Source organism: Mesoplodon mirus (assembly GCF_964341445.2).
Source record: "Mesoplodon mirus genome assembly, chromosome: 10".
Classification (NCBI taxonomy): Eukaryota; Metazoa; Chordata; class Mammalia; order Artiodactyla; family Ziphiidae; genus Mesoplodon; species Mesoplodon mirus.
The window spans coordinates 45,808,962-45,836,149 of NC_138986.1; the positions used below are offsets into that span (position 1 = coordinate 45,808,962).

The window sequence follows — 27,188 nt, forward strand, 5'->3', positions numbered from 1 at the left end:
CTTGTTGAACACAGGGACAAAGGTATTTATAACTTCCAAGAGTTATGAAAGTCCTTTCTCTGAACTTCTGCAACAACCTTTCAGTGCCCAGCTATCAGAAGCAGTCATAATGGAGTAGCTAGGGTGTGTGGATTTTGGAGAAAGACTGAAATCAAACTCCAGACCATCAACATTTGAGAGGATCAAGTTCCGTAATCTCCCCATTTATAAAGAAGAACTAGAAGTAATACTTACATACCAGCGTTGTTGGGAGTCTCAATTGAGTTAACAGGTTATCTATTACAAATAGGTATCAATGAAATACATCATAAATGCAAACACTCAGAACCCTATCCAACACATAAATGCATTCCATAAATGCCCATTCAAACCCAGGGGCTCCTTAACGTCTGCAGTAGGTCCCCTTAACAGGTCAGAACCTCCGAGCAATTATCAGCAGAAAATGAAAAAATAAATGAAATCCACGACGACCCAGTATAGCGGCCGCGGGCTGCAGCTCGGCGGGTTCCATGCGGTCGAAGGGGTTGGAGAGTGGTCTCTCCCCGCCCAGCTCGGAGCACGTGGTCCGCCCGGGCGGGAGCTTAGCCACAGCGGGGGAGGGGAGCGGCGTGGGACATCGCGGAGGGGGTCTAGGCAGCCCCGGCTCCGGTTGGGGAGGCGCCGACTGCGCAGGCTCAAGATAGACGCAACCACTGTGGGAAGATACGAAGGGGTGGAGCGTTCACCTGGCTCCACGCTCTCTTTACTTACGGAGCGAAAGCCTGACTCTTTCAAAAAATCATTTTCCGACTATATTTGTAGCCGCCCTGCGCAAGTTGTTCATCATTAGAAGGCCTCCTTCCCCAGAAATGAAGAAGCCTCTTTCTCTAGTCGTGCCCCCTCCTCCCCCGTGGAGTCACAGTGGACGCGCCCCACCTCCCCTCGGCCTCCGGAGGTGGTTTGGCTGCCCCCTCCCCCTCCCCAGTGTCGCGAGTTGGCGCCGCTGCCACCCCCTGGTCCGCGCTCTCGGCCACTCGGCCGGGCGGTACCGAGCCCTCCCGGCACTCCCCTCTTCTCCTCCCTCCGGCCCTCCGGCCTGCCTTTCCCCGCGGCACTGCCACCCCCCCACCTTCGCCTCAGCCCTCTTCTCTCCCCGCCGAGCCGCGGCGGCAGCAGCAGCAGCAGCCAGAGGAGGAGCCGGAGGCGGCGGTGGCCGGGGAGCCCATGGCGTACAGTCAGGGAGGCGGCAAGAAGAAAGTCTGCTACTACTACGATGGTGAGAGGCAGGCCGGCCGGCGGGTGGGTGGGCGGGCAGGGCTGCGGCGCCGGGCCCGGAGCCGCATCTGGCTCTGCGGCAGCCGTCGCGAGTGGTCGCCGGTGCTGAGGGGTCAGGAGGAGGGACCGACGTTTGGCCGCATCTTAACCCATTCGCGACCCGACGCTGTCTGGCAGCCTCCGCGGGGAGCTAAGTGGACGCCCCACTTTTCCGTCCGGCCCCTCTCCCTCCCGCAGTGCCGTCCGCCGCCGGCCTACCCTGGCTTCGTGCTGGTGCGAAGGAGACGGCCCTCCCTCACGCCTCTCCCGTCCGCCGCTCGTGGGAGGGAGGTTTGGGGTCCCCTGCTCCGGCCGCCTACACCCGATTTCTCCCCCCGGGTCAAAACAGCTACCCCGGCCCAGACTCCACACAAAGCCCCACGGCCGCGAGAGCTCCGCCCCTCGAGCCCCCATCCCTCCTCTCCCCTCCTCCGCTCCCCTCTGTCCCCGGCTGGCCCGAGCGTCTTCTCCTTTCTCTGCGGCCGGCCTCTCCCCGCACCCCTCGACCCGGGTGGGTGCTGGAGAGTACCCCTTGAGGGTGGTGGCCCACGTTCGCCTTGAGGCGCGCTCACACCCCTGTTTTGCGTGGGCTCCATCCCTCTCCTTTGTTTGCCGGGTGCTTTGAGCGCCACTTTCTCAGCATTCAAATGAAAAGGCTTCACTTCCTCAATAAAAATGAGGGTTTTCGAGTTTGAGGTAGTCAGGCTTCACGGGAAATAAGACTGTGGTAGGGCATCGTAGAGCTGTTGCTGCTTGTGTTGTCGATCAGACTCGATGGGTCCTGGCTTGCCTCTCTGAGAGGTGGTTACCACCCACTTCTTTGTTGCTTTGTTCGATCAGGAAATACCGTGCTTTGGAGGTGTGGGACAGATAGCATTGGCATTTGGCTTGCGAAGGCTGTTTCTAGGCGATGGGAGTCCTGGTGCAGGAAAACTTTGAGGAGCAGTGCAGAAAGTGCTAAATAATCAGAAAAGCTTGAGCTCGTGGAACAGTAAATTATAAAAGTCAGATAATTTCAATTTAGGGGTTCTTCTCATTTGCAATTTGAGCAGTAAGTCTTCTTGAATCCTGTTTCTTGGGCCAGTCAAAATACAATGAAAGGAGCAGTTACCTTTTTTACAGATTGCACAAAGACGTTAACTTGGTAAATAGTTCCTAGTAGGTTACTCTCCAGAGAAGAAGTTCTAAAATTTAACAAAGAAACTAGGTTCAGAGACCTGAACGTCCATCTGATTTGTGAGAAGCAACACAAAATTTGGAAGCTGTTTACTACATTCAATGTATTGTAAACCGTAAAATCTTAGAGCGGTGGAAAGATCTTACAGGACTAAGTCAGAATAAATCTGACTTTAATTTTAAAATGGCCATATCATATCTCTTGAGTTAGCAAGGATGAATCATTTTAATGCCTATTTATATAAAATAACCACTTGTGTCATCTGTGGAAAAATCTAAAATCTTACAGAAGAAATCTAAATTGTTTGATATTTGGTAGCTAGTGCTAAATAGTCACAGCCATGTTTTTAAAATATTTTTTGAGAGAACTGCATGTATGTGTGATACAAATTGATTTGAAATTATGCCATCATGGGCGGGTGGAGATGGGAGTACATTTTAATTTTACCGTGAATTATTAACGTTTCTTCAAGTTAATTGTTTAAGAATTCACGCATATTTTGGGTCACTGGCCTGGTCTTGCATTCCATGACCAAATTGGAAAGTAAATAACCATGTATGTAAGTTAATTTTTAAAACATTGTTTCTCTAAGGTTTAGAGGTTGTTGTTGTCAGGGCTTTGGGTAGAGAAGAAAGGTTTTAAAAGGTTGGGGTAACTGGTGCTAAGGCTCTTCCTGGTGCTGTTAGTTGCTGTTGACAGTGATAGGCTCTGATAAAGTAAGCTGCTTGAAACTTCTTGTTACCAGGCTTGAACCGTAGAACCAGGAGGTACACTTAAGTTGCAGTTATATCAGCTATTTGTTCCTGGGCCCGTTTATGATGAGCCTTTGTTGAGGGAATGGGAGCAAGTACTGGTCCCAAAGGTGGGATGCAGACTTGATAGGAAGAGTAATCTTTGATTGTGACTTAAGTACTTTATAGTGGACCATACAACTGCATTATCTGATGGCCAACAGCAGGTGTATAACTGAATGTTTGGGTATCTCTGGTTAGGTTATCTGTCTTTTGTCTATCGCTCTTCCTTGACTAATTTTTAGAATGGAATTTGTAGTTGCTTACATTTGGAATATGCTTTGAGTTCTTTTCTTGGGCGTGGGGCTAATAAAATATTTTGCAGAGGTTATTAAATTGAAGGGGTATTATTATGCTAATTCTTTGTATGTGATAGTATGTTAAGCTGTGCATAGTTAATTCCAAAGCTTACATTTTCATCACCAGAAAAACCCTATTTTGTCAGCTTATAAAGGTAGCAATAGTAGTTTTTTCTTTTTTTAATTGTGAGGAAAGGGGATGCAAGTAAAGGAGCTTGTGCACAGGGAACTGACTCTAAGATACACAACATGGATTGGATTGGGAGTGTATGGTGTCAATGACAATAGGGCCTTAATCTATTAGACTAGAATAGCTGGTTTTAACTTGTTAGTAAAGGAAGTAGAAGGAAGAAAGATAAAGAGGAAAGGAGTGAAGTAGCAAATTCTGTAACCATAGGAATCCTACCTTTAGGCTTACTGGGACCATTAGGACTACTCTCGGTGACACAGAGAGAATGTCTAGCAAATGAAAGGGGCTTCTAAAAGACATATGTTCTTTTCTCTGTACACATTACAGTCTTCAGTATCATACCCTTTAGATCACTGGAATGATGGTTTCAAGTGAACCTTCAGGCACTGATGGATAAAGTATTCTTAAACCTTTGAGGACAAGTAAGAGAAGTTTTTACTTCTCTTATTGCAGCTATTGACTCATGACTCATTTCCAAAAACGTATATCTAAATCTTGATCTTCTAGTATATACTGCAAGATTGTCAATAATCTGTAAACGATATAGTTAGATCCCTTCTGGCTTTAAAATAATGTGACTTCCGGGCATTCCCTGGCAATGTGGTGGTTAGGGCTCTGAGCTTCCTTCCACTGCAGGGGCCATGGGTTCTGTCCCTGATCGGGGAACTGAGATCCCACACGCCACACAGCGGCCAAAAGAGAAAAAAATAAAAAGTAAAAAATAAAATGATGTGATTCTGTACTTAAATGTAATTAGCAAACCAAGCTTTGTTAGGCTCTGATTAAATACTCACATTATTAATACTTTACCTAGAAATGTTAAGTGTACTTTCTTTTAAGCTTGAGGCCAATTACATTTAGTGTCTTCTACCGTATATACAATATAATAGGGTTGTATATATACATAATTTATATGGTTATATGCATTGCTCTGTGTTGTATTTTTCCCTTCTCTGATAGGATACATCAAACTATTTGGAGACAAGTGGTTCAGAGAAAAGCACTCAACACTGTACAAAGAGTTACCAAGATCATGTCTCCCAATATACTCCTAGTTTACTGTAGCACATTATAAGAATTCTGCTTGGCAGCCAACTATTGACAGATTTCCTTTGACGTTTACTTATAACAGTGATGCCAAAGCCTTTTGCCAGGTAGTCTTTAATGTAATTGCATGGGTTCTTAGCTATAGTATAAATCCATAAAATAGTTATTATCCATAAAATAGGTAATCGTTTCTTTGGAGGCAAATCAGGGTGCTGTATGAATTATAGCAGCAGTTCACAAATACCAATGGTTTTAATTGCACATCAATTTAAACATAGTAGGACATAAGACTGAGATTTTCATATACTTGGATTCTCTTCCCCCAGATTTTTTTTTACCATTTACTTCCTTCAAATTTCACCTTTTCAGAGAAGCTTTTCCCTGTTACCTTAATCCCTGTTACTGCTTTTCTCCCTATCAGTTATACCACATAATTTTTGTCTCTCTTCCCACTAGAATATAAACTTCATGAGGACAGAACCTGTTTTGCTGATGTCTATACTTTCACCAGCCTAAATATAAATAAATAAGCAAACAAACATTTTTTACATTATTTTTATTACTTTTTTTTTTTTTTTTTTTTTTTTGCAGTACGTGGGCCTCTCACTGTTGTGGCCTCTCCCGTTGCAGAGCACAGGCTCCAGACGCACAGGCTCAGTGGCCATGGCTCACAGGCCCAGCCGCTCCGCGGCATGTGCGATCTTCCCAGACCAGGGCACGAACCCGTGTCCCCTGCATCAGCAGGAGGACTCTCAACCACTGCGCCACCAGGGAAGCCCCTTTTTACGTTATTGATGAGTAAATGATTAACACCTTATATTTTTATAGCTGGAGCACTTTCATGTAATATTCTCTCTAATTCTTACACCCACTCTAGTTACAGACAGGTAGGATGAGTGGCGTTTTATTTATTTTCCCCATGAAAAGAGATTCGTATCTCTGTTTGACTCAGTCCACCACTTAATCCTTTTCTACATTGTCTAGTTTTAATGTCCAAGGAGAGATCAACATCTGGTACCTAAAATATTTTTCTTTTTTCCTTTGGTGACCCAAGAGTGGAACTATTGCCACTGCTACAAAAAAAAAAAAGGAGGTTTCTCTGCTACCAAAAAAAAAAAAAGTATTAGTAATTATGTCTTTCCATTAACAAAAATTTTAAATGCTTGTGTTGACAAATCCTTAAAGGAAACAGTTGGAATTGGGGAGGAAGGGTAGTTATCTCTTAGGGAATAATAACAGCACTGAAACATGGCTGAGATAAGATTTAAAAGTTCAAGTGTAAGGGTGAAGTCAGCTTTGGGTTCAGAAATATCAAATGGGCTTAAAGTCCCTACTGTGTGCCAGGTAGAGAAAAGATTGAAGTCCTAAGAAGAAAATATAAGACCATATTAGAAATAAATGCTTGTAAGGGTGTGGAAAAAAGGGAACCCTCCTACACTGTTGGCGGAGATGTAAATTGGTACAGCCTCTATGGAGAACAGTGTGGAGGTTCCTTAAAAAACTGAAAATAGAGCTACCAAATTATCCAGCAATCCTACTCCTGGTCGTATATCTGGAGGAAACTCTAATTCAAAAAGATACATGCACCCCAGGACTTCCCTGATGGCACAGTGGTTAAGAATCTGCCTGCCAATGCAGGGGTCACAGGTTCAAGCCCTGGTCTGTGAAGATCCCATGTGCCGCGGAGCAACTAAGCCTGTGCGCCACAGCTACTGAGACTGCACTCTAGAGCCCGTGGGCCACAACTCCTGAGCCCTTGCGCCACAACTACTGAAGCCCGCACGCCTAGAGCCCATGCTCCGCAACAAGCGAAGCCACCTCATTGAGAAGCCCGCGCACCACAACAAAGAGTAGCTCCCGCTCACCGCAACTAGAGACAGCCCGCGTGCAGCAACAGAGACCCAATGCAGCCAAAATTAAATAAATAAATTGATTAAAAAAGAAAAAAGGATACATGCACCTCAGTGTTCATTGCAGCACTGTTTACAACAGCCAAGACATGGAAGCAACCTAGATTGCCAGCGACAGAGGAATGGGTAAAGGTGTGGTACATATATACAATGGACTATTACTCAACCATAAAAAAGAATAAAATAATGCCATTTGCAACCACATGGATGGACTTAGAGATTATACTAAGTAAAGTAAGTCAGACAGAGAAAGGCAAATATCATATGATATCACTTATACATGGAACCTAAAAAATGATGCAAATGAACTTACAAAACAGAAACAAGACTCACAGACTTAGGAAACAAATTTATGGTTATTACCAAAGGGGAAAGGTGGGAGGGAGGGATAAATTAGGAATTTGGGATTAACATATACACACTACTATATATAAAATAGTTAATCTGTATAATACTGTATAGCACAGGGAACTCTACTCAGTACTATGTGATAACCTATGTGAGAAAAGAATCAGAAAGAATAGATATATGTATATGTATAACTGAATCACTTTGCTGTACATGTGAAACTAACACAGCGTTGTAAATCAACTATACTCCAATGTAAAATAAAAATCTAAAAGATTTTTTTAAAATGTCTTTAAGGAGAAAAAAAATAAGACTGTTAGATAGTAAGAGAGGGGACCTTTGTAGGGTAAATTGGACGAGGGAAGGCCTGAAGGCAGAGAGTGGGCCAGCCTCCTTAAAAGAGTTTTTCCTACATAAGACATTGCAAAGGCTGGGTAGTTAGAAAGAACCTGGTACACTTAACAGAAAGGAAGCCAAGAGGAAGACATGGGGGAACTGTAGGGTGCCAGGCCAAGTAGTAAAGGGCCAGACCACACAAGACTTTGTGGTAAGAGATTTGGACTTGAATATTCAGGAAGCAGAAAGCCATTGAAGGTTTCTTAAGTAGAGAAAACTCTGGAAAGTGTATAAAGAATGGTAAAGAGTAATAGAATGTGAACACTGAAAGCAAGGATTGAGTATATATTGGTCCACGTACAAGATAATAATTGCAACTGATAGACATGGACATATTTAAGAGAGGTTTTGGGAATAAAACCTATAGAACTTGTTGATGGATTGGAAATGGAGTGGGGGCTTTGTGATGACTGAATAAAGGATGGCTCCTAAATTTCTGAATTGAGCAGTTAGGTGACTTATTCCTGAGAGAAGAGGATTTAGGGCAGCACTCTTGATTCACGGACTTACCCAAGCACCTGCCTGGCACACGGTAGGCTCTCTGTTCAGTGAATGAGTGAACTTGAGAAACCCCTGATACTTCAGGGTTGGTGGAGGAGTGGCTGTGGGGTGGTAGTAAAGTCCAGGAACGTGGTATTGTGGAAGCCAAGAGTGAATGTTTCAAGAAGTGGCCAGTGTGTTAAAGCCGCTAGTGGACTAACTAGTCTGTGGAAGACAAAAATAATACAGTAGCTCTCTGTTTTTCTCCTGAATCATTTTTTAGTCAGCTTTTCTTCAGGGGTGTATTTTATATTTCATAGTCCTGAAGTCCAAAATTATCTGAAAGATGAAAAAAAATTTTTGTAACTCATTTGGAATCAAAAGCTTAACCTGAATTAATGTTTATCATCTTTATTCCTTTTATTCTAAATATTCGTACATTTTTGCTGCAGAAATATTAATGTTTGATTACAGAATGCTGCCCAGTCTCCAGGTTATCACATAATATCTGGCAGATGTATCATTTTACATTTATAAAATCTGAAAAAGTCTGAAATGTATCTAGTCTCAAGGACTTTAGAGGACTTTATATAAAAGAGATTGTAGACCTTAGTAGCCACTTCTCTTCTGATAGCTTCTTGAAGAGTGAGCAGTTTTGAGAATTTTGCAGATAACTAAATCTTTTTGGTAATTACTTCACATTGACAAAGTTTGTTGTATTCAAGGAGCCACTTTGAGCTAATTTTCCTGGATACTTATTTCATTGGTAAAGCATTTTAAAGTATTTTGAAGAAAGACTTGAAGCTTCAAGTCTTAAAGTATTTTGATGAAAATCAGGGTAACATTTTAAATGCCCAAATTACATTACTGACCATTTAAATCAGATGAATGAAATCCATAGGTTTTTAAAACTAAGAAAAGCTATTTTATCTTTATGAAAAAGTGGATGGCTGTAAAGCACCCATGTAGAGAATTTTGTGATAGGGGATTAAGCAGGAAAAAAGTTGGGGATGGTTCTTTTAGACCCCCCTTACATTTTGGAAGAATTCTTCATAAGCCAAATAGCAGTTATCTGTAGCTGCCCTTGTGGACATGTGTCATTTAAGTAGTGTGCATATTCTTCTTTTTTAAAAAAAAATAATTAATTTTTGTCTGCATTGGGTCTTTGTTGCTGCACACGGGCTTTCTCTAGTTGCAGAGGTGGGGGGCTACTCTTCCTTGCAGCGTGCACACGGGCTTCTCATTGCGGTGGCTTCTCTCGTTAAAGAGCATAGGCTCTAGGTGCACAGGCTTCAGTAGTTGTGGCATGCAGTCTTGGTAGTTGGGGCACGCAGGCTTAGTAGTTGTGGTGCATGGGCTTGGTTGTTCTGCGGCATGTGGGATCTTCCCGGACCAGGGATTGAACCCGTGTGCCCTGCATTGGCGGGTGGATTCTTAACCACTGTACCACCAGGGTAGCCCAACAAAGACCTTAAGTCTTTATTAAAATGTTTGTATCCTGTATTATGTCCTTTTCTTGTCAGGCTTCCCCCTACCATTTCTTTCTAGGTTCTATAAGTGCCGTTTCTTTCCCAGTAGCTACTGCTTAAGAAGATTGGCAGAGTTGCCTTGCCTGAGCTTGAATCTAGCTCCTCTATTGCTATGTGACTTTGACAATGTCACCTGACTTGTCTGCATCTCATCCATCTTCACTATTATAAAATAGGAAAGTAGTAATGATACCTACATCATAGGGTTGTTGAGAAGATTAACAGATAATGCACATGAAGTGCTTAGAATAGTGCCTTCTAGTAAGCTGTCAATTAATGTTAATTATTGCTAACATCTTTTTTTATCAAGCACTCTTGCTGAGAAATTGCAACTGTACTTTCCCTTCTATAGATTATTGTGGTCTTTCCCATTATTAGATTAGTGATTACTTTTCACTGGATTCTCAGTATGTACATAACTAGAGTATTTGATCTTAAGATATGGTAGATATTAGAGACATTTCATCTTGATAATTCTTACACAGGGGTAGATGGAAGTTATGTGAAGACTAGTTTCTTTATTCTTAACTCTCGTTATCTCCTTTGGTAGTGATGATAACTTAGAAATACCTTCCTTGCATTAACCTTAGCTCAGTGATGCTTTGTGTCTCTAGTGGGCTTTCTACATCTAAGAATTCATTGAGACCAGGCTGCTTTCAAGGAACTTTATGTGTACTGCCATGATGTAGAGCGGAGCTTTATAGCTTGGGAGGTAGTTTGTTTCCTGCATTCATAGACTGAACTGTGATAAATGCAGAGGAGTATCCCCATATCTCTGCTTTGCTACTTGTCTGTATTGTCTTAGCTTTACTGTTGGTACAGATTAAGAAAGGTTACTTTCCTTTTAAATGACCATGTGTATATATGAATTGTTTTCAGAAGAGAGCTTGTGTTGAAAATGAAGAGTTAAGTAAATTAGAGGTGCGGTACCAACAAAATCAATTAGTAGTAGTATTAGAAACGGGTATGTTATAAAAGTGAATGTTCATCCTGGACTGTTATCAAAAATATGGAAGAGAGAAGCAAAAGTTTTTGAATTCTTAGTTTTCATTAAACAAACAAAAAAAGGTGTGTATTTAGGCAGGATTTTGAAAGATTTTTTTGATCTAGAAGGGGAGTAAATGGCATTCTTTATCCCTAGTTTTTATTATATGAACCCATGTTTAAATGATTAACTTCAAACCATTAAAATCAGCTTGGCTATCCTAACAAAATTTTAGAATTGATTATTTAAAAACTAGAATTAGTACTGAAGGTAATTTCTAATAAAGGCTGTTGTAAAAATTATCCATTACATTAGAAAAATGGTATATATTTAAGTGGCATCCTTAACACTTTATTATAGAAACACTGGATCTTTATCTAAAAGTATTAATTTTGTTGAAATTTGGTAGACAAAAATCTGGGATTTTGGTGGGTTTTTTTTTGTTGTTGTTGTTTTTTGCGGTACGTGGGCCTCCCACTGTTGTGGCCTCTCCCGCTGCGGAGCGCAGGCTCAACGGCCATGGCTCAGCGGCCATGGCTCGTGGGCCCAGCCACTCCGCGGCATGTGGGATCTTCCCAGACCAGGGCACAAACCCGTGTCCCCTGCATCGGCAGGCGGACTCTCAACCACTGCGCCACCAGGGAAGCCCTGGTGTTATTTTATTTAAAGTAAATCTTACGTGTCAGTTTTAAGACCTTGGGATGTAATATATCATAAAAAGATAGGTTAGGAATTATAACTTTTTAATCGTGAAGAATAAGAAAAAATATCCTTATTACCTTGAAAAATGTAATAAGTATGTAATCATAGTAAAACTTTATTTAGGATCCAAATTTCAGTTACCAAAATTTTTATTGACTGTGATATGGATATATAAAACATTGTAGCCACGATAATACCAACTATAAAGGATTTTTGGCATGCCAGTGAATCATCCAAGAAGCAATATTTGCTATAAAATTTTTAAGTCATACTGGTGAAACTCAGAGAATGTACCTTAAGCATCTAAATTTGCCAGTAAATACTAAAAGCAGGTATCACTCCGAGGAACAGAAACTTCTGTAAGTGAGTAAAGAGTGTTTTATTCGGGCTAATCCTAAATAAGAAAGTTCAGTAAACTAAAAATCAGAAAAGCTTTAATCTTTGAACAAACATAATGTATTGATGGAGTCATCAGTATGTAAAAGTGTGCATAGGATCTTGGTTTTCTAATACAGTTTGAAAGTTGCAAAATCTAAAATTATTATTTAAGATTTCAAATAAAGCTTATTTAGGTGATAAATGTTGTCTAATAGTGAACACATAAATTTAAATAGTTCATGAAGATTCTCTTGTCTCTATTGTTCATTTTGTCTCTTTCCTCTTTTAGGTGATATTGGAAATTATTATTACGGACAGGGTCATCCCATGAAACCTCATAGGATCCGCATGACCCATAACTTGCTGCTAAATTATGGCTTGTATAGAAAAATGGAAATATATGTGAGTATACCTTTCGGTAAATATTCACTCTTTGTTTGTTTAAACCACTACTTTGAAACTTTGTTTTCAAAGTTGGAGGGCATTTAGCAGATGAAAAGGTGTGGAAGAAAACAGAAACTCCTCTTTTTGTTTTATTCTTCAGAGAAAACTTGAGAGTGTGGGAGCTGTGGCCTCTTTTTTTTCCCCTATTCCTTCAACCATTTTAAAAAATAGTTTCCCTTCCCCAGGTTTTCACATAACTGGAGACCAACTCAATTTAGCATATACTAAATATTTTTGTTATGATAATTATTGACCTGTCTGCTGCTGAAGAGTTGACCTGGGACTGTTACAAAAGAATTATGCAGAAAATTAATCCTACCAATATTTGTCAGCATATAGGAACACTGTATTAGTGAGCAAGCAAAGTGTCTATTTTGTAGAAGACGTGGGAATATAGATAAACAGATATAAGATGCAACAATTCTTACCCGCTTGGGGAGAAAAGAAAGACTTGAAGCAGTTAACAATGTTGGGTAATATATGTGAGCTTCTTTGTTTCAGCTTATAGACATTTAGAGAAGAGGAGTTGGATAAGACTTTCAGTCAGGAAGCCTTGTGGCAGAAGTGTGTCATAAATGAAAAGATCCTAGGAACAAGGATGATTTGGATAGTCAGAGGAAAAGAGAGATCATGAACTAGTAGAGAATGAACCTCATTCTACCTGAATGAGTCTCACTCATCCTTCCTGAAGCTTTTTGGTCATTGATGAAATTACTGGATATAGAGCAGGAGGTTTGTGATAGAAAATAAGAGAAAGTAGAGTTTATGAACGTGGATTAGTCTTTAGAAGGGTTGACCTATTTCCACTAAAATAAAAAGAGTGATTAATTCATAGTTGGTGTTAGGCCTGCCTAATCCTTTTTAAAGGAATGTGAATTATCTTTGGATTTGATTTCTGTTTTCTAAAACGTATAAATTTGGATTTGCTTTGGAATTTATCTATTTTGTTCTGGCAGACCTAGTTCTTTTGAGAGTATTGTTAGGGGAAATTGTATACTTCGTGTTTGGTAACCCTGATGTAACCAGTTATAATTCCACAATTCTGACATTTATTTTTCTTCACAGAGGCCCCATAAAGCCACTGCTGAAGAAATGACAAAATACCACAGCGATGAGTACATCAAATTTCTACGTTCAATAAGACCAGATAACATGTCCGAGTATAGTAAGCAGATGCAGAGATGTACGTTTCTATGTTAAAAGTATATATTAGTAGTGATAAATATAAATGAGTACTTTTAGAAGCTTGTAATTAGTTATCCAAATCTAGGTGTTTTCCTGCTCTAAAATATTGTTTTAATTATTTACTGATTTTAAAAGTCCGGAAAAAAAAAAACAAACCTACTTGAAGCTTATTGGTCTGCCAAACTGCCAAAGGGCTATTTGGATCTTCTTTGCATTTTGTTTTGGTTCCTTGTTAACTTTGGGATAATGGATATTGGTGGGGAGACCTCACTCTCCTGCTTTAAAAAAAAAAAAAAATGATTGTACTTTGGCCTTAGCTTGGTGTGTATACCTCTTCTGTTTGGGTGCTTTAGTTAATCTGGACTATTCCAGAAAGTTCCAAAAAACAAAACTGAATTTGCCTCCTGTAGGCAACTCTTTACATTGAATTTACAGCTACATGCTTACATTGTATTAGGTATTGTAAGTAATCTAGAGCTGATTTAAATACATGGGAGGATGTTGCATGGGTTGTATGCAAATAGTATATAAGGGATTTGAGCATCCCCTGATTTTGGTATCCTCAGGGTCTTGGAACCACTCCCTTGTGGATACCAAGGGACAATTATACATATAATTTGTACTTCCCTTTGTTGTATTAGTGAAGCTTTTGGTTCTCTTCTACATAGTGTTTTCTTTTATAGATAAAAGGTATTTTATTATTAGAGATTGGTTGGCTTGAAGATGGAATGCAAAATGTCATTCTAAAATGACTGGAAGAGTGTCTTTTAAAGCTTGATACTGGAATTCATTCTCATCGATGTTTTTATTGATGGACTTCAGTAATGATTTTTTTTAAAAAAAGAACAGTTTCAATAATACTAAATTAAGTGTAGTTGCTAGACATCTCATAAATTCATAGAACTTCATGTACATTTCTACCATAGATTATCTCATTTGATTCAATAAAATGCTGTAATAGATATTATTTGTCCCTGTTTTTTCAGTGGGGATTCAGGCTTAGATTAAGTCATGGGTAGCCCTAAGGTAAATGAATTAACAGGATTGGTTTAAAATTTACATAATACTGAATTGTATTAAGATTGTGATCATATCTGAATAGCAGGAAGCTAAAATTTATTTATTATAGTGTCAATAAATTAAGGATGTGCAAAGCTACATAAAATAATGACCCTTTTTTTGAAGAGGATATAAATTAAGGGATGAGGAGAAACTGAGAATGGGTTATATGCATTACGACATATTTGGTTCCTCTTTCATTCAGTACTAAGGAACTAAATGTGTCTTGATGTGTGGTATATCTACATGTGTTGTCTGCTTGTGCCTTAAATATTTCTTCTGTATCTTGGCTGTCATGAGCTTAGTTAATTCTTACCATCTTTCAAGATCAATGCTAACCATGGACGTAGGGAACCAACTGTTACATCTTTTTGGTAATCACTAAAATACATTTCAAAGTTTTGGATGTTCTGTGTACTTAAGGAGTTTTAAAGAATGTAAATGATAAAGCAACTGAAGTTACTTATTTAAAGTTTTTAGAATTTTGATTAATTTACTGTCATATATTTAAGGAGAAATGCCTGGAAAATTTAAGCCCATGTTTTAATTAAATAACACCAAATACCTTTTATATTTTGATAGCTATTGATTTCTTGTTAATAAAGCAGACATATTCCACAAATAATCATGTTAAGAATTGGTGGTGGTATTTCACATATAACACTTTAACTGCCTTGGATAAAATTGCAAACTTTAGATTACTGCTGTGCTGTGTATGTTTTATGATTGCATCAAACAAATGTTATTTGTAGGAAATAGTTTTTGTAAGAAAAGGCTTTCATTAATTCACAGAATGAATTGAAATTAATGAAATCCATCTTCCACAGTTAATGTTGGAGAGGATTGTCCAGTGTTTGATGGGCTCTTTGAGTTTTGTCAGCTTTCAACTGGTGGTTCAGTTGGTAAGTGTCCTGATTTGGTCAAATTTGAAAGTTGATTTAAACTTGGTATGTATCTTTTGAGTTATTTGCTTAGAACAAGTTTTAATAGTGGCGGATTTTAATAACAAAAAGTGTGTTTAGCAGAGTACAGTTTTCTTTAACTGGGCCCCCCTCCATGTTTTGGGATCATAATGTCTCAAACTTTTTTTTTTAATTTTCAGTTTTTTACTTCATTTGCATTTTCACTTAGAGGCTTCTTCTAGCTACCATTGTCACTACTCCTTTCCATCTATGTGCTCTTATTTAATCGGATCACAACTATAAGAAAATAGTTACCTAAGGAGAAACTGTTAGTGCTCTTGTTAATGATCCTTTTATGGTTTTATACTCTTTTGCTTATTTGCTTATGCATGGCATACTCTCTCCACTAGGACTTTTGTCTAGTTATACTAATTTTTTATCTTAAACATTTAAAAGTCTCCCCTGTCTTGTTTGTTAGCTGGGGCTGTGAAGTTAAACCGACAACAGACTGATATGGCTGTTAACTGGGCTGGAGGATTACATCATGCTAAGAAATCAGAAGCATCAGGATTCTGTTATGTTAATGATATTGTGCTTGCCATCCTTGAATTACTAAAGTAAGTTAATTTGTGTTGATGTTTTTCCTATGAAAAAGTGTTTTATTTAAAACAATAAAAATCTATGGCTTAAAAAAACAAAAGTGAACAGTGGGTTGAAAATAGTTAATGGTGAATCATCATCTGTGGATTCATTCCAAACCATTGTAAAAATACAGGAAATTTGCCCAGTCCTTGGATTATTAAGAATGAGAAGTACATATCAATGTTTGAGGCTCCATTAAGTACCTATCTAAAATATATTAGAAGTAGTTTGACAATTTAGATTGGAGGTATAGTTTTAATTAATGAAAAATGACATGACCCTAGAAGTTTATGTTCTAACATTTTGTAATTTTAACTTTTGAAGGCAAAAATTTGAAACCTATGTTAAAGGAAATTAGTTTACCTGTTGAATGAGACCAGCTAACTGCCTAGCTTCCACACAGAATGGGGTTTTGTGCTAATGGATATAATTATCTAAATTGCTAAAGGAGTTAAAATTATTCTTTTTTTTTTAAATTTTTTATTTTTATTTAATTTTTTTTAATTTTTTGCTTTATAACAAATTTAATCAGTTATACATATACATATGTTCCCATATCCCCTCCCTTTTGCGTCTCCCTCCCACCCTCCCTATCCCACCCCTCCCTATCCCACCCCTCCAGGCGGTCACAAAGCACCGGTCACAAAGCACCGAGCTGATCTCCCTGTGCTATGCGGCTGCTTCCCACTAGCTATCTACCTTACGTTTGGTAGTGTATATATGTCCATGCCGCTCTTTCACTTTGTCACAGCTTACCCTTCCCCCTCCCCATACCCTCAAGTCCATTCTCTAGTAGGTCTGTGTCTGTATTCCTGTCTTACCCCTATGTTCTTCATGACATTTTTTCCCCTTAAATTCCATATATATGTGTTAGCATACAGTATTTGTCTTTCTCTTTCTGACTTACTTCACTCTGTATGACAGACTCTAGGTCCATCCACCTCATTGCAAACAGCTCAATTTCATTTCTTTTTATGGCTGAGTAATATTCCATTGTATATATGTGCCACATCTTCTTTACCCATTCATCCGATGATGGACACTTAGGTTGTTTCCATCTCCGGGCTATTGTAAATAGGGCTGCTATGAACATTTTGGTACATGACTCTTTTTGAATTATGGTTTTCTCAGGGTATATGCCCAGTAGTGGGATTGCTGGGTCATATGGTAGTTCTATTTGTAGTTTGTTAAGGAACCTCCATACCGTTCTCCATAGCGGCTGTACCAATTCACATTCCCACCAGCAGTGCAAGAGTGTTCCTTTTTTTCCACACCCTCTCCAGCATTTATTGTTTGTAGAGTTTTAAAATTATTCTTGACTGCAGTTTGAGAGCAATATCTATAGTGGTATTTGTGATTTTGGAGATTTACAAAGTTAGATTCTTTACCCTCATTAGTTATAATACATCTTAGCAGATCCTACTTCAGATTGTAACAAATTGGTGTTTTCTTAACTTCGAAAATGTTCTTGCCTGAAGTTATTCCATGCATACTATTTATAAAGGCTAATTTTTCAGTTACTTAAAATTAGGTATTGACTCCTTCAATAAACAACTGACCTCTGTCAATTGACTAATTGAGAGCCAAGCAAAACCCCTTGAAATCACCTGCCTTATTTTTTAATTCACTGTTGATGTTGGTTGCTGTGTCTTCATCTCTGAGCAGCATTTCTTGCCTGCATGCTAACAGTCTTAACAGGTTTAATGTAGTTTCTCTGGACACACGTCTTCAACTAGTGCAAACTTGATTTAATTAATTGACTATTGGAAACAGCTTATGAGCCACTCAGACACTTAACTTCGTTCACACTTTTTTTTTTCTTTTTTTAAGAAAGTCTATGATGAGACATTCTGGTTTTTATTTTCCAAGTTTCTGAATGTTGCTTTCCTGCAAGTGTAGGATATTCTTGTGAGTGCTTAGTCGGTAACGTCAGCCTGTATTGTATTCTTTTGACATGGCTGTGGTAGTATTGTAAAATAAACACAGTGCTCTGCCATCTAATTCCCTAATCTCACTTCGTTGTGCCTTGAAAGGATGATATATGAAATTCACTTTCCTTTTTTCTTGTTTTGACATGGGTATGCACTGGTTATAAGATGTCCAGTATGGTGATACACGTGGCTCCTATAATGCATTCGAATTTTGCTGCAATATGTAGTTCTCCAAGCAGCACTGTGAAGTGATGAGAATACCACTTGTAGTTTCTGTCACAAGCATTCAGTTGAAATAAAAAAGAAGCCATAGACAATACGTGAACAAACAAGCATGGCCATGTTTCAGTAACACTTTACTTATGGACATTGAAATTCGAATTTCATTTAATTGTCACATATCACAAAGTTATTATTTTGATTTTGTTTTTCAGCCATTTAAAAATGTTAAAAAACTATTCTTATCTCAAAGGCTATACAGAAAGAGGCCATTGTCCAAATTTGGACTATGGACCATAGATTGCCAAACCCTATTTTATAATACTAAAGATATGCTAGAGAGATGTTTTAAAGTAACAATCTTAAGTAAGGTATAATCTTCAGTTATTAATGTACAGAAACATATACTATGTTTTTAAAGCAGAATAGGGCAGATTTCACAGAGTAAATACATTTTCTCACCTAGATTGGTTGTAAAGGGAAGATTTAAAGGTCTGGGGCTCAAACTGTAACTTCAGGATGGTCTCTTTGAATGGTGTCTTAGGCTGGAAGTAAAGAAAAGAAAGGGGATTAAACATTCTGGAATGCAGGAGCTCAAAAATAGGTTTCCTGAATCCATGGTGGTTTTTCCCATCTTAAAACCTTTTTGAAAACTTACTTAAGGTTTTGTTTTCAGGTATCATCAGAGAGTCTTATATATTGATATTGATATCCATCATGGTGATGGTGTTGAAGAAGCTTTTTATACAACAGATCGTGTAATGACTGTATCATTCCATAAATATGGGGAATACTTTCCTGGAACGGGAGACTTGAGGGTAAGACTGAATTCTGTCTGAATCAATATTATGAGATTAACCTAGGAGGTTAGTAATCTTACACCTGAACTAATGTTTTTCTGAGTCATTGATTTGAATCTTGTATGAAGGATTAGTCATTTTATATGCTATAACATTTGTTGGAATTCACTTTTGCTGACTACAAGCAAACATTCAATGAGAACTTAAAGGGCTTTCTTTTGCTGAGCTTTTTTCTTTGGTTGACTAAATATTTTTGAACATCCACAAAGCATGAAGCAGTTTTCTGATGTTCAGTCTGAATCTTCAAAACCTACTTGATGGTAGCCTGTATTGCTGTTGAATATAAAGATGGGTGGAATAAAATAATTGAGTCTTTTTAAGTTTCTTGTACTGCCCTCCTTTTATGATTGGTCTTTATTTAATTGGTCTAATTTTAATCCCTTTTTTTCTTTAGGCTTCTGAAATTTGTAATGTATGTATATTCTCTCTCTCCCCCCCTCCCCTACCTTGGGGAGAGAAAGAATATCATAGCTTATCCTGCCTGCCTATTACATTAAGTGCATTTACTTCTATATTTCTGTTATCTTCTTTCATTTGGTGCTCTTGAAGTTGTTTTTTTTTTTTGCTCCACTGTAGGTTTGGTTTTTTGAACCAAACTACAAACATGTTGAAGTTTATTCTGAAATTTAAACAGCTGTTTTTAGTTTAGCTGTATTATATGGGAGATTTCTTTTGGCATGGCATTCAGCATTGGTTCTAAGCTGTTTCGTTAAGGTTGTTTTTCAGATCTGTGGTATGTCTTTATAGTTTAACAACCAAAAGTTTAGAGCGACCTTAAAGTAGTCTTCAAATGTATGACTCAATTATTTGATCACAAGGTTGTGGTCTTTCAGTAAGAATTCAGATGGTGAAACCTTTATCTAAGTGGGTAAGAGGTCATTTGTTTCATTTATTTCAGTTTAAATTGTGTGGCTTTTAAAATAATTTATATTTCCAGTTCTTTCTTGCCGTGTTAGCTCATTCAGTGACTTTCCCCACTTGGTCTTATCTTACAGACCAGTGATTCCCAAAGATTGATCCTTAAACTAGCAGAATCACTATCACCTGAGAACTTAGAAGCACATATTCTCAGACTTTAGGAACTCTGGATGATTCTTTTCTGCACACTAAAGTTTGAGAACCACTGTTCTAAACCAGTAGAATTTGTTTGTGTATAACCATTGCACTCTGGTAGAAATTAAACAAAAGCTTTCCAGCTTTAAGCTTAAAGAAAGATAATGTCTTTGCAATACAATTCTAATAATCTCAGAAATAGCAAATGGAAGCCTCTGTTTTAATTTCTGACAGTGTACTTGAAGTTGTTAGAAAATATTGGAGAACATGTGTTTTAAAAAGATTGAGAATGACTTTCAGTATCTCTTTTCTTAGGATTTTATACTCCCTGTATAAAATGCCAAAATTTTTTCCTTTTGCATATTATAAAGGTGTACCCCAAATTTAGGAAACTAAAATCAACTGCTTCATTATATGTGTAGTTGTATTTGGACTTTCGTGAAACTCAAGTATAACTTAATAAACATTACCTTTTCTACCTGACGATTCATTCTAAATCAGAAAAGAAGGATACTCTAAGCTTAGATTGTTGTTAGAACTATGCTTGCATTTATTAGATCAGTAGTCTAGGTGGAAGAAAAAAACCAAAGGTGAGATAAAGTAGTAGTTGTGGAATAAGAAATGGAAGGTATAAAACTTGGTCCAACAAAGGCCACAGTTCTGAGTTACCAGCCTTTAGCTAGAGTGAGAAGTGCTGACCAACTTTCTGTATTGTGAAATCTTAGTGTCAACATGTATTCCAACTGTGTTTTTAGTGCATAAGTCTAGGGATTTACAGTTCTTTAAGTTTGTCTACATGTGTATAGTTTGTATTTAGTTATATAAAAATTTAGATTCTTTAAGAAAAATTGTAGGAGCGAGTGTAATTTCATGCTTTTTCATTGAAAGTTGGATCATAATAACTCTAATATTGAAGGGTAGGCTATACTTTTTAAAAAAAATGAATTCAAGCTGAGATCGTTCCATGAGAGATAAGGGAAGAACATGTATTTGTATTAGTAATTCTAAAGATTCATATATATTGAGACATTCTACAGTTGACCCTTGAAGAATGAGAAGGTCAGGGCACTGACTCCTGTGCAGTTGAAAATCTGCATATAACTCTGACTCCCCAAAAGCATAAATACTAATAGCCTTCGTGATGATATAAAATCAATTAACATATTCTGTATAGGTATATCTACATGTATTTTATGCATTCATAACATACCTAACTTTTTCTTAATTTTTAAAAATATTTCTAGACTGCAGTCATGTGCAAGTTTTTTCAGGTTGTTGCAAATCTCCAGAAAAATTTTCCAATACATTTATTGAAAAAAATCTGCATGTAAGTGGACCCACAATTCAAACCCTGTTGTTTAAGGGTCAACTGTAATTTAAAACATGTAAGAATCAGTTACCCCCAATCCTTTGATGTTGTAGTTAAAGCACTGTTTTGTAGAAATGTCTCAGCCATATCTTCTAGGAATATACAGTTGACCCTTGAACAACACAGGTTTGAACTTCTATGTAGATTTTTTTCAATAAATAATTACTATAGTGCTACACAACTCACAGTTGGTTGATCTGCAGATGCAGAATCATGGAGATTGAGGACAGACTGTAAAGTTAAATTCAGGTTTTCAACTATACAGGGGTCTGTACCCCTAACCCTGGTGTTCAAAGGTCAACTGTTTTTGTGTGTATATATCTGTATGAACATACACATACATAGATATACACATGCATAACATATACAAATAAATAAGTATATATAATACATGTATGTATGTTTTAAGTAAGTGTGTGTGTGTGTGTGTGTGTGTGTGTAGCTGGAACCCAGCTCTCAATTTCTCTCCTTTGCTTCTTTTGGGAGGTATTAATGCCTAGAGTGGTACTTATTCAACAAGTAGAAACAAAATTTATTTCAAGCCCAATTAAAGAACAGATTTCAGTGCTTTAGTCTGCAACTGTTAAAGCTTCAAGAAAGTCTTATAAGTAAACTCATACTAGATTGTGAGCCACAAGAAGGATTCTACTTTAGAGACAATTGTCCTTCAGGGTTCTTTGGCTCAGAGTTTATATTTCCTACAGTTTTACCTATAAAGTTGTCTTGTGTATTTTGTTTATGACAAATTTCTTGGGTAATATTTAACTTCAAATTGCCTTTAACTGTGTTAAATTTCTTTTCTCCCCAAAATAATCATTACAGATTAAGTGGAATTGGTTCTTTTCAGCTTTATAAGCCATCCATAAATGTTGTAATATGTACTTTTTCTGTATTATTTCCTTTCTCAGCCTTCTAGATGAATTAAGAATTGGGTTTTGTTACCTAGTCTTTTAATCTTTTAAAAATATTTTAATAATTAAATGTCAGACTTTTTATTATGATATATTCTCTGAGATCTATTTAACTATGTATTTTAGGATATTGGTGCAGGAAAAGGCAAATACTATGCTGTCAATTTTCCAATGAGAGATGGTATAGATGATGAATCATATGGGCAGATATTTAAGCCTGTAAGTATTACTATTTTCAAAAATGAAAAGGTTTCTAAAATGTTTTTTAGAGACATTAACATTTGTTACCTTGTACATAGATTATCTCAAAAGTGATGGAGATGTATCAACCTAGTGCTGTGGTGCTACAGTGTGGTGCAGACTCACTATCTGGTGATAGACTTGGTTGCTTCAATTTGACAGTCAAAGGTAAGCAATTTGAAGGGTGATATTCCAGGGAAAAATTTTTTTTTCTTCCTAAGAACTTCCCATAAAAGTTGTCATTTAATTTTTACCTGTTATTTTAACAGGGAACCGTGTGTTTTTTATGGGTTTTTGTCATATGTATATATCTTTTATTTTGTCAAATTTATGTATATATTCATACATGAGTAGTTTTATAAGGCTTGTTGCAATACCAACCAAGGCAGTGATTTTCTTCTTTTTTTTAACTTGTATTTATGTTTATTTATTTATTCCAGTTTTATTGAGATGTTGTTGGCATACAGCACCATGTGAGCGTAAGATGTACAACATAATGATTTGACTTCAATATCATGATTTCAGCATCATGAAATGATTAACACAGTAGGTTTAGTGAACACTTATCTCCTATAGGTACAGCATTAAAGAAATACATTAAAAATATGTATATTTTTCTTTGTGGTGCAAACTCTTAGGATTTACTCTCTTTAACAGCTTTCATTTATAACATACAGCAGTGCTGATTATCTTTATCGTGTTATACATTTCATCCCTAATACTTATTTATCTTTTAACTGGAAGTTTGTACCTTCTATCTTCATCTAATCTCCCCTCCCCCGACTCCTTGCCTCTGCTAATCACAAATCTGATCTCTTTTTCTATGAGTTTGTTGTTTGTTTTCAAAATATACTGACCTACAACACTATGTTAGTTCCTGGTCCACAACATTGTGGTTTGATATTTCTATACATTTCAAAGTGATCGCCATGCTAAGTCTAGTTGTCATCTGTCATCATACAAAAATATTATATTACTATTGACTATATTCCCCACTCTGTACATTTCATACCTGTGACTCATTTATTTTGTAACTCAGTGTTTGTACCCCTTAATCTCCCTCATATATTTCTCTCCTCCGCTCTGGCGACCATCTGTTTGTTCTCTATATCTGTGACTGTTTCTGTTTAGTTATGTTTGTTCATTTGTTTTTTTGATTCTACATATTACACTTAGCATAATTTTCAACAATTTTTGTTGATTCTTTTGGTGCTTACCTTTCTTTAAATAACATGCAAGATTTTCTTTCTTTTTTTTTTTTTTTTTTGACTGCACCATGCAGCATGTGGGATCTTATTTCCCTGACCAGGGATTGAACCCAGGTTCTTGTCAGTGCAAGTGTAGAGTCCTAACCACTGGACCACAGGGGAATTGCCCAAGCTTTGTTATTTTTAACTTTTAATTTTAACCTTGTATATTCACTTTCCATTGTGAAAGAAGAGGGAGCCACCACTTTGTCCCCAACACATGCATACACCCTTCCAATATTTCCATTTTTACCATTTAAATCTGGTATTTAGACCAGAATTTTGGTCATGGTATTCAGTGTTAATGGCATCACCAGCAACATTAAAGCATGTTTCAGCTTATTCAATTTCCCTTTTGCATAACTTGTTTCTCCCTATACAATTTTGTCATTTCCTTAGTTTTCTCCTTACTCATTAATATATTGCCAGTATTTATAAATAGTACATTATATTCAGATGGATCAAGTGTTCTATCAGCTTTACCTCCATGAAGAACAGCCTTCTGACTTGTTCCTGTTTGGGTGAATTTCCTCTGTAGATCTGGTAGAACATCGAGCTGTTCTTTGCTTATAAGTGTTGAAATCAACATATGATAGAGGTCCAGACCAAAGTAAAGATCACCATTATGGAATGAACTGCTAGGGTACAAGAATAAATCTGAAATTTTATTTAATAAGTTCTTAAAATTTATATGTGTGGATTAGTTGTGATTTATCACAGATATTGTACATGATTTTGGAGTTGTTTTCCTTGTGAACTTTTAGCTAACAAGTTCATGTTCTGCTTTGAATTCTCTCAAAATGTGAAGAATTCTCAAGTAGAACTTTTTCCAGAACAACTCTTGGCCTAAATGCAATTTAATAACTAAATACAGGTATTAAAGGCTATTTTATTTGATGTTATGATAGCTCCTATGCCAGCCAGCATTAAAATTATGATGTAATCAATCTGTTCTGCTTATATTAGGTTGAATAATTTGAAATTAATTGCCCCTTTTCTTGCTAGGTCAAAAGTGGCCAAAAAGCAACAGTTTCGTATTCTTGAAAATAATGTGTAGATAATCATCTGTTTCCTCAAAATGGATACAGTCTTCTTAAAATCTACTTAATGTACTCTTAAGATATGTATTAACTTGTCAGTTTTCTTTTTTTTTTTTTTTTTTTTTTGCTGTACGCGGGCCTCTCACTGTTGTGGCCTCTCCCGTTGCGGAGCACAGGCTCCGGACGCGCAGGCTCAGCGGCCATGGCTCACGGGCCCAGCCGCTCCGCGGCATATGGGATCCTCCCAGACCAGGGCACGAACCCGTATCCCCTGCATCGGCAGGCGGACTCTCAACCACTGCGCCACCAGGGAGGCCCAAACTTGTCAGTTTTCTTAACTTTTTGAAAGTTATTAATGCCTTTGTACTTAAAAGCAGTAGCTTTCATAATCACAAACTACAGTATTTTATTTTACTCTTACTATAAATCTATATTTCAACTGACTGATAGAATGTCCGTTGTATAAAGCATGTAAAGATGTTTGCAATCCCAAATGTTAAACTTGATTCCAAGCTTTCTCCACTGCCAGCTTCAATTCAAACTGCTAAAGTCAGTTTACCTCCTGTCTGTCTCCTTTCTATCTTACTTTATATTGATACTGTGTATGCTCTCCCATTCTTCATTTTTATAAATTTTAGCCTTTAAAAAATTCCTTTATAATCATTTTTATCAGGTTTTGAGATGGAAGAAAAGTAAATGTCTTTGTTTAGCCAGCTATCTTTACTGTTATCTTTAAGTTAACTGTTTGTTTATTTCATCTTTAAAAAATACCCAAACGGTTTTCCTCTATTATAAGAAGCCTGAATTTTCATAATTGCAGTAATAACAGTTGGGTTATGAATCATATAATATAACTGTTTTTATATACATATATGTTTTTATATATGTTATATGTTTATGTGTTTACACTTTTTATGTCCTTATACATAATTTCAAGTATTTATACATATTTGTATACCCTTTTTTTAACATCTTTATTGGAGTATAATTGCTTTACAGTGGTGTGTCAGTTTCTGCTTTATAACAAAGTGAATCAGTTATACATATGTCCCCATATCTCTTCCCTCTTGCATCTCCCTCCCTCCCACCCTCCCTATCCCACCCCTCTAGGTGGTCACAAAGCATATAATGTAACTATTGAAGAGTACTTAATGAAAATGCTCACAGTATAGTTACATGAAGAAAACATACCATTAAGCTTTTAAAAATTAACTAAAAAAGAATTGGAAAGGAATATTCAAAAAACTCTTTGGATGATAGAATTTTAGGTAGTTTTTTCTTTGTACTATTTTGATTTTTCCAAAATATTATTCAGCATACATCAATTTCTTCTGTAATTGAAGGATTTTTTTCTTGCTTTAAACATTGACTTGTGTTCCTGAATGATGATGATAATATAAGAAGTTACTAGTAACTCGTAACTGATTTTTTTTTTTTTTTTTTTTTTTGCGGTATGCGGGCCTCTCACTGTTGTGGCCTCTCCCGTTGCGGAGCACAGGCTCCGGATGCGCAGGCCCAGCGGCCATGGCTCACGGGCCCAGCCGCTCCGCGGCATATGGGATCCTCCCAGACCGGGGCACGAACCCGTATCCCCTGCATCGGCAGGCGGACTCTCAACCACTGCGCCACCAGGGAAGCCCTCGTAACTGATTTTTAAACTATGACATCCAAAGGAAAGATTTTGTTTTCATGTTAGGTTTACTTTATACTGAAATTTCTACACATAGAAATTGGTTAAAGTTTTTTATAATAGTAATAGATATAAATTTTATAATTTTAGATAAGTTAAGAAAAATGTCCATAATACCACTGCCTAATGATAACCTATAGTTAAACCTGTATAGCCTTACATAATTTTTCTGTATATGTCTATGGAGGAAAGTGGTAACAAAAAGACAGTTTAGATTAGATTATACAATGTTTCATTGCAACCTCACTTATTTTTTCCCCCAGGTAACCTCACAGGAACATAATATCTTCATATCACGTTAATAAAATGTTATATTCATATTTTAATATTAATATAGTTGTATATTTAATCAGGGACACTTGCTAACATAGCCAGTTATGTCTTATTGTGTTTTGTATATCATTGCATAAAAGGTGTTTTATTGATAAAAGTTTTAAACTAGAAATTTTCACATATTAAAGCTATTTTGGTTGAGTAAAGTATTGTTTATATTATCTTTTTAAAATTTATTTTTCCAACTGTTACAATGTGCAGATGTATTGTTACACAAATTTTCTTTGTTTTAGGTCATGCTAAATGTGTAGAAGTTGTAAAAACTTTCAATTTACCATTACTGATGCTTGGGGGAGGTGGATACACAATCCGCAATGTTGCTCGATGTTGGACATATGAGACTGCTGTTGCCCTTGATTGTGAGATTCCCAATGGTAAGTGTTCTTATTTTGATGTCTTTATTGGATGAACTGTCAATTCATAGAAAAAGATGTGGAGGTGATTACAGTTGATTCCAAAACCATGTAAATAGGAGAGCAGTCACTTAATGAATTCATTTTGCATTCACTTTTAAACATTTTCTCTGGAAATATTTCAC

At 37.1% G+C, this 27,188-nt stretch overlaps 1 protein-coding gene across 1 annotated transcript in view; it reads left to right on the forward strand.

Annotated features, from left to right (window-relative positions):
- The first annotated feature begins 942 nt into the window (after positions 1 to 942).
- HDAC2 (histone deacetylase 2) overlaps positions 943 to 27,188 on the forward strand; it is a 32,289-nt gene continuing 6,043 nt past the window's right edge. Inside the window, exons 1-9 of the mRNA XM_082633933.1 lie at positions 943 to 1,255; positions 11,815 to 11,927; positions 13,035 to 13,152; positions 15,041 to 15,115; positions 15,594 to 15,732; positions 18,584 to 18,725; positions 22,227 to 22,319; positions 22,400 to 22,508; positions 26,884 to 27,024. Of these exons, the coding sequence (XP_082490059.1) occupies positions 1,204 to 1,255; positions 11,815 to 11,927; positions 13,035 to 13,152; positions 15,041 to 15,115; positions 15,594 to 15,732; positions 18,584 to 18,725; positions 22,227 to 22,319; positions 22,400 to 22,508; positions 26,884 to 27,024 (982 nt within the window). The 5' untranslated portion in view covers positions 943 to 1,203. The remainder of the gene's footprint in view (positions 1,256 to 11,814; positions 11,928 to 13,034; positions 13,153 to 15,040; positions 15,116 to 15,593; positions 15,733 to 18,583; positions 18,726 to 22,226; positions 22,320 to 22,399; positions 22,509 to 26,883; positions 27,025 to 27,188) is intronic.